General features: G+C 53.3%; 1 protein-coding gene across 1 annotated transcript; it reads right to left on the bottom strand.

Annotated features, from left to right (window-relative positions):
• Positions 1-4964: 4964 nt before the first annotated feature.
• LOC124672201 (protein PHOSPHATE-INDUCED 1 homolog) lies at positions 4965-5933 on the bottom strand. The gene has a single exon (XM_047208473.1). The coding sequence runs from the start codon at positions 5916-5918 to the stop codon at positions 4965-4967; it is 954 nt and encodes a 317-aa protein (XP_047064429.1). The 5' UTR covers positions 5919-5933.
• Positions 5934-11614: the final 5681 nt, after the last annotated feature.

Here is an 11614-nt window from a genome sequence, read left to right as displayed (position 1 = left end):
ATTAGCCATGTTATCTGCTCATCCCCACGACGACGCGAAAGACGTAGCTAGCTTACAAGAAATGCACATATATACATATTTCATCAAACAGGATGAGTGCAGAGCAAAGGATGCATCAGCATGGCTATGAGTTCAGCATTGAACGCATGAGCATGACTGGAACCTGGACGAGGGCACGACGCTCACTTCGGCCTGGCCGCTCGTCCTGGCGTCAGCTGCATCACCTATCACCAACCGGCATAGCAAATCCTCCACCAACTGCTCGCTGCGCTTTGAGGAGCGGGAGCCGGGAGGCGCTACTACTCAGCAGTACGGGCCGCCGAAGCCGCATCTGAGTGCAGGAGGATGACGATGGAGAAATAACGGAGGTGGTGAGCATCGAGTACTGCTCGGAGGTCGGGGAGGAGGCGAGCGACAGCTTGTCGGCGACGGGCAGGGACAGTGTCCCTCGATGGCCACTAGGCGTCTGGCGGGAGTGACACACAGTGGGAAAATCAATGGGCGCGTTTGGTTGCTTGCATCGATTTTCTGCATGCCTGCGTCACCGAGATGAGCTCACTTGAGCGTCGCGAACGGACCATCTGCCATGAAAGCCGGGTTTGGTAGCCTATGCGACCTTTTGCGCGGCGGAGAAGGAACACATGCCCCATTGTTTTGTTGTCCGTTTCCAGCCCAACTTACACGTAGGAAAATATGAATCTGCTGTTTGGTTGCTCAAATCACAGTTCCATATCCTTACCACAATTTAAATAGGGTGAGATTATCATGTCATAGCATCTTACATACGATCAGAGACCACTCAGAAGAACAAGATCCTCATGATCACCATGATGAGGAAGACGATGATGTCAATCTTTGACCCGGCTGGGATGTACCTCCGGGGATGCTCCTTGTGGAGAAAGTACCTCTGGCGGCAGCTGTGCTAATGGCACTGCCTCATCGATGGCCTGATCTTCCAGGAGCTCCTCTTTCAGGAAGGTGAGGTACTCTTGCTTTGCCTCCTCCAATGTGTCATACCCTCGATAGTTGTTGTTGGAGTAGCCATTGACCTGATCTTGACAGACTCTCCATGAGCTGTAGATTTCTCGAACCCGTCCGCGGAACACCACATACCACTAGCATGGCATAAGAAGAAGAAGTTACCGATCACAACCATGAAGTAATTCAGAAAAGAGCAATAGAACAACACAAGTGTTGACAACAAATGATAAACTAATAGGAACATGCATGATCATTCCAAAAGTGGATCACAAGTTCATCCTACACTACCCTGGTGTCATCCTACCACCACAACAAAAGTGAGTGCCATCCTAACATCGCAAGTTCACCATCAACTAAGGGGTTAGTATATACCACCTCATCATACTTACAAAAGGGGGCCATCAAATGTTTTTTTTATCCTAGCTACTGCCAGAATTTACATCATCATCATCATCATCATCATCATCATCATCACCATCTCCATGCATGCATCCCTGAACCAACCCCTCAAGGGCACCACTACACCTTGCCGTGGTACTTGCCAAGGTAGTTCCTCAGCCAGAGAACGCGGTGTGGCTCGATCATGCCGACGAAGCTGGAACCCTGGGCCTTGTGGTCGACGAGGTGGCTGAGGGAGGCCATGAGATCATCCTCGGCGAAGCCAAGCATGTCCATGACCGCATTGTACAGGTCAGGGTGCATGTCCGTGGGCTTGTTGTCCCTGATGGCCTGTGCGACGTCCTTCACAGCAACAATCATGTTGGTGAAGGCCACCAGCTCATCATCGGCAAAGGCACCTCTCTTCCTCTTGCCGGCGGTCGCCTTCTCAGGCGCATCGGCGGGCTTGTCAGCATCGAGGTTGACCGTGTTGGACTCCTGGGTTTCAGCATCCTCAGGTGCAGGATTTGCTGCAGCCGAGCCCAGGGGCTCACTGGATCTCATCGCGTACTTGCCGGTGGCGAGGCCGAAGGAGAAGATGGTATGCATCTCGTCGTAGTTGGCGATCGGCACATTCAGAAACTCCGCGTCCTTTGGGTGATCCTACGATACAAAGGAACAATGATGTTAGTTCTGCTCGTGTCTGATCACAAAAGTTAGTGAGGAGGACTGAATTAGTGAGGTGCTCACCGCGACGTGCCCGCAGTAGTGCTCAGCCTCAAAGACGATGCATTTGGTGTCCTCGCACCACTGAGCACCACTTAGATCGCGGAGCCTGCTAATGGTGAGCCACATCTGCCTCCACTTCCTCAGGTGGTTGTACACCTGAGTGGAGCAGACAGACACACCACAATGCTCAAAAAGGCCCTTCGCCACAGAATTGAGATGGACTTCCTTGAATCCTTTGTCAGTTCTCACTCCGCTCTGGATCAAACCGCACATCTTCTCCAACACGAAGCTGGACATGAATGGAAGCCATTTCATGGTGGCATTCCTTTCCTGCCCGATCTTCAAGGCCCTCTCCGCTTCCCTGCGGTTCTTGTTCTTCTAAGTGGTGGCCAACCTAGCCGCCACCTCTGCCGCTACCTGAGCCACCAGGTCAGACACAGGCAGAGGGGTGACCGCCACCTTGGACTCATATGCGGGTTGCGAATCGGGAACTTGCGATGGATCTACGCACACAAGCTCCTGGCTAAAGTCATCGCAGAAGGAGTCCTACACACATCATAGTACATCCTAAATCAGACAAGCAGTTCATTGCAACTGTGAATAGCACAAACCATACCAACAATCATCCTAAATCAGACAAGCAGTTCATTGCAACAGTGAATAGCACAAACCCTTGCAAGATCATGGCAGGTGACCACATTTTGGACTAACCCCTGCTACAAGACCAAACCCTAGACAAGATCATGGCAGTAGCAACCGGAAATGTCGAATCCTAGCAAGATCATGATAGCTCACCACAATCCGAACTTACCCCTGCTACAAGACCAAACCCTAGGCAAGATCTGACTACTCCTAACCTAGATCTAAACATTACCGCGGTACGGGGATAAGGGATGGCTTATAGTCATCGCCGGAGGTGAAGATGCGCTGGACCAGGAAGTAGATGAAGCAGCCCAGATGTACTCGCCCTCGCCGCTGCAACCGTCGCCGACCGGAGATGCGTGCGCCTCTTACCTGCTTGCCAATGGGAGGTGGAGCTCGAAAATTGGGGGCCAGTGGAGGAGGGGGTAGAAATAGGCCATGGCGCGCGGCGGGAGGTGACGGAATCCTTCCCGCCCCCCTTTTGGATTTTCACCGATGCGCGCTGCAGCTCCCGCCATCTCCATTCTCGTCTCCGCCCGTGCGCTGAAGATTCCCTTTTGCATCAGCGGGCGTGGAGATTTGCCTGCACCGCTGGAAACTGCCAAACCGGCGTTCGTCCAGGGCCTGGCCCGACATTGCTTTGAGAAGCGGTTCGTGCAAGAACGTGGCTCGGCCCAGGCAACCAAACGGACCAGAAATTGCTAGCCCGATGCGAGCCAAGGGAGATGCAGTCAACCAAACGCGCCCAACGCGATTGGTCTGACAGTTCTCGTTAATCGGACGGTGCAAAAGCGCCCGCCGCATTTTGCACTTTTCAGGGCGTCCTGAGAATAGAAATCTCGAATCTTTATAGGAAAATGATCTGATTCCCCCGGGGGATCGCGTCCTCCCCAACCCCCGCACGCAGCGCGCGACGCGTGTCCTGCGGGGCCCACCTTATCGCTTCCTGGCCTTTCTTCCTCACCGCACACGCGCGCGAGAACAGCGCTGCCCAACTCCATGGCAACCTCGTCCGAGCCGCCGTCGCTTTTGCGCCCGACGCCGGTGCCCGTCCCCGCCCCCATCGTCGTTCCTTTTGCGCCCGACGCCGGTGGCCGCCCCCGTCGCCTTCCCCCAACGCCGCCCTGCCCGCGCTCCCGGAATCCCACGCCGCCCAACGTCGGCTACGACGACTGCGACTGGCGGTGGATTCACCGTCCCCTCTCCTCCGGCGGCTACGACTGGCGGCGGATCCACCGTCCCCTCTCCTTCGGTGGCTGCGAGCGCGACCCACGGGCGGCTCCACCTACCCCTCGCCTCCGGCAGGTACGAACGCTGCTCCCAGGGCCTACCTCTGATTGACCCGACGTCGCCTGCCCCGCTGCCTGCTCCGTGCTTCCTGGGGCGTCAGACGTTTCTACCACCGGCGAGGGCGTGTGCTACCACCGGTGAGGGCATGTGCTACCACCGGCACATGGCCTTGCTATCGGCGGATGCCGGCGTTGCTACCTTTGGCATCTGGCGTTGCTACCGTTGGAGAGGTGGATTTGCTACCTTAGGTGTCCGACGTTGCTGCCGGCGGTCCGAGATGTTGCGGCCTTAGGTGGACGGAGTTGCTGCAACCTTGCGCGGCGTTCTCCGACGAGGTCTTTGTCATGTTGATTTGCATCGTAGGAATATTTTTTTTGCTACAATTTTTATGCGGTTTTGCTCCAATTACTCCGGCGAAGTCTCCGGTGAGGTCTCATTGTTGTCTCCGAAGATAATTTATTTTTGCTGCAATAGCATATTCTTTTTGCTGCATGGTCTCCGGCGAGACTCCGGCGAGCTTCGACATTTTCTTTTATTTCTTGGCGAACCATTTTTTGCTACGTACAGTTGTTGTCGGGGTGTTTATTTTGCTGCCGGAGGTGTTTTCTTGCTACATGCAAATCTGACCGTACATGAGGTCGATCCGACGGTTGGGGACCCGGGGTTGAGGAATCAGATCCCCGGGGACGCCCAGCACTGTCCATCTTTATATGATAGCATGTGTTACTATTTCGTATCTCCATATCACCCTGTCATATTGCATGGTGCTTACACTTGACTGAATTTATTTTATGCAATGATAACAACCTAGTGCCTATAATTGTTTGGATTTTTCCTTTCTCAAGCATTGGTTGATTTAGGCCTGCCAATTGACGATTGATTTTTCCTTTCTCAAGCATTGGGTGATTTAGGCCTGCCACTCAAACAAAACCACGCGTTTATCTTCAAATAAGGGTGGCACACCCGGACGACAAGGGGTCGAACAGCGCAGGCAGCAGGTGCTTCCTCCCGCGCGCCCCGTGGGCGTTGTAGCTCGCTCCGGTCACCTTATCAATCAGCAGCTTACCGGCGTTCCCGGGGTACGCGCCGGTACCGTATACCCCCTGGCACGCCGTCGCGGCCTCCAGCGGCGCCTGGCGTTCTCCCTGGTAAAACCCGTCGCCGAACGGGTTGGTCACCGCGCCCGCGAGCATGCTGGCCACGTTGATCACGAGGCCGTCCATGCCCAGGTCGCCGTTCGGCGGCACCACCGGCGGCTCCTCCTGCTTGAACGGCCACGCGCACTGGGCGGGGCACTGCGCCGCCGAGTTGCCGACCCACACGTAGGCGGTGCCGGCCTTGGCGTCCGACCCGTGCATGCCGCACCGGCTCATGCAGAACCCCTCCACGGCCACGTCCTGCGCCGTGAGCACCAGCGCGACGCCACCTTTCACGGGCTTCGCCGCTGCCGCCAGTGCCGGGAGCTGGGACAGCGTCAGGCTCCGACCCAGCGAGCACCCCTCGTCGGAGAAGTTGCCGGAGAGGAATACCCGTGTCTTCTCGGCTTCCTTCTTGCCGACGGCCTCCACCTTGGAGAGGTACAGACGGAGGATGCTGCTCCACCACTGCGGCACGGAAGGGGAGGGGTATGCTCCCGGTGCGGCCGCCAGGGAGGCGAGGAAGTCGGAGACGATGTCCTTCTGCGCCGCCGTGAAGTTCCCGTACCAGAGGATGGACGCGGGGATGTCGCCGCTCAGCACGGTGCCGTTGTGGTACGTGAGGCGCTCGCTGAGATCGGGCTCGTACAGCTCCATGAGCCTCCTTGCTCCCGTGGAGCGGTGTGCCAAGCTCAGCAGAGCTAGCACGAACACACCCAGGACATGGTCGCGGAGATGGAAGCCGCTCGGAGCTGACTCCATCTATCTATGCACCTGTCTCCTAGACGAAATCCAAGTAAGATGTGTGATGATGAACATGCGACGAGCAGGCTATTTCTAGTGTGTTAAAAACTTAAAATTGACTTTATTTGCGATCAGAGTCAGATGATCAGATCGAGCAGCATCCTTGTAGGCGAAGCAGCGGGCAATCTTTACTCTAGTGGTTTTGTGCATTGCAAGTACGAGATGGCCGTATTGGCACATAAAGATCGATGCAAGGTTAATTTCACTCAAGAATCTTCTCTGTCTTCTCATGTCCGGAACGGAAGTTGCAGTCTACCGGTGGCCAGCGATTTTGCCGGAATGGCAGTTAACCTATAGTTTTATGATTGGACTTGTGAGCCAGCACGTATGGCGTAGAGAGTTCTGCCTTCTAAAATCTAACGTGATGTAAGAAGACCAGAGAATCTGCTTTGCAAAAGTGGGCAAGTGTAGAAAAATATTGGGGCTTTCACGACCTAACATAAAGGGGGTTGCAGTAGATTTTCTTGTGACAGAATCATACATCTTTTCGTTGGAAATCAATGTACTCCTACATCACTTAGCATCAGAGGAACACTGACACAGGGGTTCATCGATCCATAAAGAAGTTGCAGTAGTAGAATGTTCCTCATCTATTTATTTTTTAGAAGTTGTTCCTTACCTTTCTGCACTGTCTGTTCACATAGGTTTACTTTCTTTCTTGTGTTCCTTTGGCCCATGATGATCATCGTGGGCCGAGTAAAATCTGAGGCAGATCTTTTAACAGAAACGATGATTTGCATTGTTCGCACTGAGGCAAGCAAGCCGGATTTGGGCGCCGCATTTTCTGTGTGGCCTACTACTGTGGGCCGCAGGTCTTTGGAGTTCATGGTGTTCTTCTTTTTGTTGGGCTACACTTGCACAAGCTGCTTTGGTGACAAACATTGGACACTGCCGTTTTGGTTATATTTTTTCTAAACAAAGTTGTTAATTCTCATTTCCATGGTTTTTCGTAAGTAACAGTCACCAAAATTGTATGTTGGTAGCATAAAGTTCCACATTCGAAATTGAAACCACAATTCATATATGAAATCGATCCATAATATCACAAGAAATATCCCTAGTGTGATATTTCCATGGAGAGCACAAGTATCCAAGAATCTACCACATCTGGCTGACTGATACACATTACACATTGCTTTCTGAATTTGAAAACTCAAAATAAAAAAATACATCCTAATTGTTAATCTAAGTAGTGACCTTACTCAAGTGTTTCCAACAACTAAGAGATGATATGATGCCACCAGATTACTATCATGCAACGCTTGCACTATTGAATAATGATGTTTAGGGGTCTCAAAACAATGTTATGATAATCTGATCGAAAACCCAGTAATACCTCTTAAGTATCATAACTTTGTGTAGGTACATATGTATCTAGATACGTCTTACTGGTAGATACATCCGTCAAGCATTATATTCCACCGGCACACCCCCCACCCCCCCCCCCCCCACCCCCTTGTTCGCAGCAAAATGGACTTTGGGGGTCCCTGCAAAAAAGAGACCATGTTGGTATCCTCCAAATGATGTCACTATCATGTCAGCCCCTGTATAGAGAGAGGCCGGTGGGAGTGCCAACAACCAGTGTAGCTTAGCCTCAACCCATTGACCCCACATATCTCCCTCTCAATTGCCACGTACCCACTACTTTTCACTCGCGGTCCCACTCACCTTCTGCATACCACACGCTCGTGGAGGAGCTCGCGGTTCTCCGCGTGGTTGATGAACTCGCAGGTGAGGCGCCAACAACAAGGCGCTCACCATCCTTGCCGGCTGGCGGGGATGAGGCTGCGGTGGCCTGACTCACGCCGCTCTCCATTGGGTCAGAGCAGAGCAGAAAAATTGCCAGCCAGATCGCGGTCGCTAGCGCGGTGGTCAGCCTTTCCCGGTGTCGCTGTACTCGACGCACCGCAGTTCCTCATCGTGGTCAAGAAACGCGCGACAAGATCCATTCGTGGTGGCCTAGCTTGTGCACGTCCTCGAGGAGTACCCAGGGGCGGAGCTCTTTAGGCTTACCCTGATGCACGTGCATCAGGGTCCAAAAAAAATTTTACTAGTACTTGTGGGCTAAATGAGAGTAGTGCATCAAGCTAGTGATGAAAAGGTGCATCAGGGAGGCATAAATCCAGCTCGCAAAGGATGCAAGCTTGAAGATGCATCAGGGATAAATTTCCTCCAGCTCCGCCCCTGGGAGTACCGCCTCGTCGCGAACGATGCCACGTCCCTCCCCCACGATGTTGACGCCACCTAGCATCCGTGCGTCCCCGAGGAGCACCGCTTCGCCGCATACAACATCACCGGCCTCCTCCTCAACGACCTCATAAATGTTTGAAAGTTTTTCAAATGGTTAAAAGTGGTTAAAATATTGATTAATGATCATTTAGGACGAAGAAGTCGCTCCATTCATTCATTCATGGAGTAGCGCCCTTTGGAGGCCATCATACTATCACCTCGTGGATGCATGCATCTCCATTGTAGCTCTAGCTGCTAAAGACCGTACGCAGTGGAATACATGAACCCAGGCCAAAGTTTTTTAAGCCATCACGGTTCGCAGACCGCGCATGCAGACCGCAAGCGATCGAGCTAGACCCACACCGCAGACCGCACCTTATCCTGCCCACGAGTACGAGCCATGCTGGTGGTCCCATACATCGTCGAGGGGAACCGTGAAGGTACCAACCCTCGCTGACCCGTACGACGCGGCCGGCTAGCCTGTGAGCTCCGCGACGATACAATGCACGGTGGCCGAGAGCCCGAGACCGAATCATGCCGTGTCGCCGCCCTTGGAGCAGCAGCTGGTTTGTGCCGTGCAAGCATACCTGACCCATGCCAGCGTCGACGACAGTCGTCGGCACTGCCCGTGTCCCCGTCGTGCCCGCTGTTTCTAACTAATAGACCCCTCAACCTCCCTCTGGACGCACTGCACCTCACCGGCCGCCGCTGGTCGTGAACGGAACCGAGCTTGATTATCATCCTTTCTAGCACCGCTTCATTCGTGGAAACAGTACGCGAAATGGAGACGAAACGGACGGAGGGAGCACGCGGGGACGACCTGATGGCGGCTCTTTACTCGGTCGTCGATCCCGCGCGCGCGTGCGTGTTCCCTTGGACGAGCGACGTCGTCGATGTCAGCTGCAGACGCATGGGAGGGCTCATGCTCCCTGGCCGCCGGTGCCTCCACGACATGTCCTCCTCTCTCGCCAGCTGACTGGATTCTGCCGGCATGATTAAGTCCTCGATGTTACCCAATTTTGGTTGAATACTTTGCTTGCCTTTTCTCAATAATCTTTGTAAATGTGTCAAGCGGACACGCATTCTTTTACTAGTATTAAACATATACCACAGTGGTATAAAGGGGACACGCGAGCATTCTTTTTTCCAACTAGTCCAAATGTTTTGTCTTTTATATATACCTAGTCCGTGGAGAATCTGAGTATATCAAGATGGTTCGGTGTTATCATGATAAAAAATATAACTTTATAGAAATATGTTTCTGTAAGTTGGCAAATTTCTTTTTTCAAATAAACCGCATGTCATCTGGTATTGTTTAGAGTTTTACATACAATTATATATATTTTAGAGGGACATGCGCTTTTCTATTCTGCAACATTTCAGACGGACCTTGTTAAAAACATGAGAACCAATTGGCACCATTTGCATTTTTGTATCTTGTCCACATCACGCAGTGATTCATGTTGAACTGTTGAAATCCCTCAAGAACAATCAAATTTGGATGTAAATCACAAGGATTTGAGGGAGAGGAGTTTACAGGGAGGTTCTGGAGAGAAAACTGGAGCAGGTTCTCGACCTCCTGTCTCCACCTTTCTTATCTTTATCTTCATTTTACATTCTTGTCCTCCTGACATTTATATTTTACAATTCAGTACATAACCATACCAAAATACATATTTACATGCTATAAACTCAACACTCCCTGTTGTGGGTATACTTTATGGGTGTACCATCGACAGTGCCTAGATCCGGCAAGCCCGGGTGGCCCACAGATGGTGATGAGGCATGTGGCCCATCGGGCGGCCCGATTCTTGTTGATCATGAAGGAAGAAGTCCAGCCCAGGATCAGCAGGCCGGATCCGTACCGACCTTAGGAGTAACCCGGATCCATGGAGGCCCATGAGGAATCCGGATCCAGTATGACATGTATGGAAGGCGGATCCGTGACGTGCACGACAAGATGTTGTACCGTAGTTAGGCTATCTGTAATCCGGCTAGGACTCTCCATGTAAACCCTAGATCCGTGCGCCTTTATAAGCCGGATCCCGGGAGCCCTAGAGGCACAACCACAACTCATTGTAACAACGCGAAGCGCCCGGATAATTCCGGACAAGCGACGGTAGGCCTCGTCATCGTGCGGGTGTTCCGAAGGCTGGGTAACTCGCGTACCACCGTCCCGTGTGCACTCCGCCCTATGGCCCCTACTTCTTCTCCCCTCGTGAGGATCCCTCCTCCGAGGTACCGTCGAATAGGCAACGGCGGTTGGCGCCCACCGTGGGGCTCGAGGCGTGCGGAGGCCGGAGCAGGAGGGCTCCGCCATGGGAAGCTACGACGACTCAATCGCTGTGGGGCGTGTACTCTACGCCGGGAATTTTCCGATCGTCCCCCCGGACGAATTTTGGATTCCGGCTAGGTCAAACCCCGTCAAGCTCTCCATCGTCCCAATCGGCGGCATCCACATCTTCATCGGGAAACCGTCGATTCCGACGGAAACCCAGCGGTAAGTAACGGCGACGCGACCGCCGCGCGAGCGAGACGCGGTCGCGAAGTTCCGATCACGAGACGCGAGGAGCCTCCTAAGGAAGATTCCGCCTTAGATGCGAAAAATTTTAAACCCACCCAATCCGCCCACGAGCGAGGAAATAACGGTGGAAGACCAATGCGGATCCGCACGGGTCTCCCGGGTGTTAGAGAAGCAAAGGTGTCACTTCGTACACTTCATAGCCCATACCGCGGGAGCCGCCCCTCAAGAGGACGGAGCTGGTCCCGTGCGGGTTGAGGCGCCGGAAAACGCTGCTCCGGATCGGCAAGAGGCAGTCGGAGAAAGCGGATCTCCGGTAGAAGAGTCGATTCACGGGAAACTTAAGCCCAATTTCCGGAGATACTCAATCCATGGACAACGAAGAGTTCGATCGTAAGGTGAAGGAATATGGATACGGTGCCCAGCCTGAAGTCGATTCCGCCCGGCCAAAGCGAGTCCTGGCGACCATTGCGGCGGCGGGAGAACACGGATCGAAGCGGCGGACACCCAATCGACCCCCGGCCATCTCGTAGGGGATCCCCGATGTCGCGGGAGCGACCTCGCGAGGACCCTACCCGGAGGACCACACCATCAGCGAAGACATGATCGCACAAGCAGCCATGGATGCGGCTTATCCCTTGGATGTTCTTAACACACCCATCACTCCCGACGACGTTGAAGCTTTAGAAGCTAAAGGCTGGAGCTACGGCCACGAGCCAAAAGATCAAGAACACCTGCGGCCGCCATGCGGAGGAACGGAAAGACGCGGAAATTTTTGTGTCGGGTTACATCCGGCGTGAGAAGGAAGTGGACGAAGGATTGGTAAAGGTCAAGGAACTCCGAAAGCATTGGGAGGACAAGATCGTTGAAGCGCATCATGAGGTCGAAAAGCTCCGGCGTGACA

Source organism: Lolium rigidum, chromosome 1, assembly GCF_022539505.1.
Source record: "Lolium rigidum isolate FL_2022 chromosome 1, APGP_CSIRO_Lrig_0.1, whole genome shotgun sequence".
In the NCBI taxonomy this organism is placed as follows: Eukaryota; Viridiplantae; Streptophyta; class Magnoliopsida; order Poales; family Poaceae; genus Lolium; species Lolium rigidum.
Note: the sequence above shows the minus strand (reverse complement) of the source record. Positions and strands in the feature narration are given on the sequence as shown.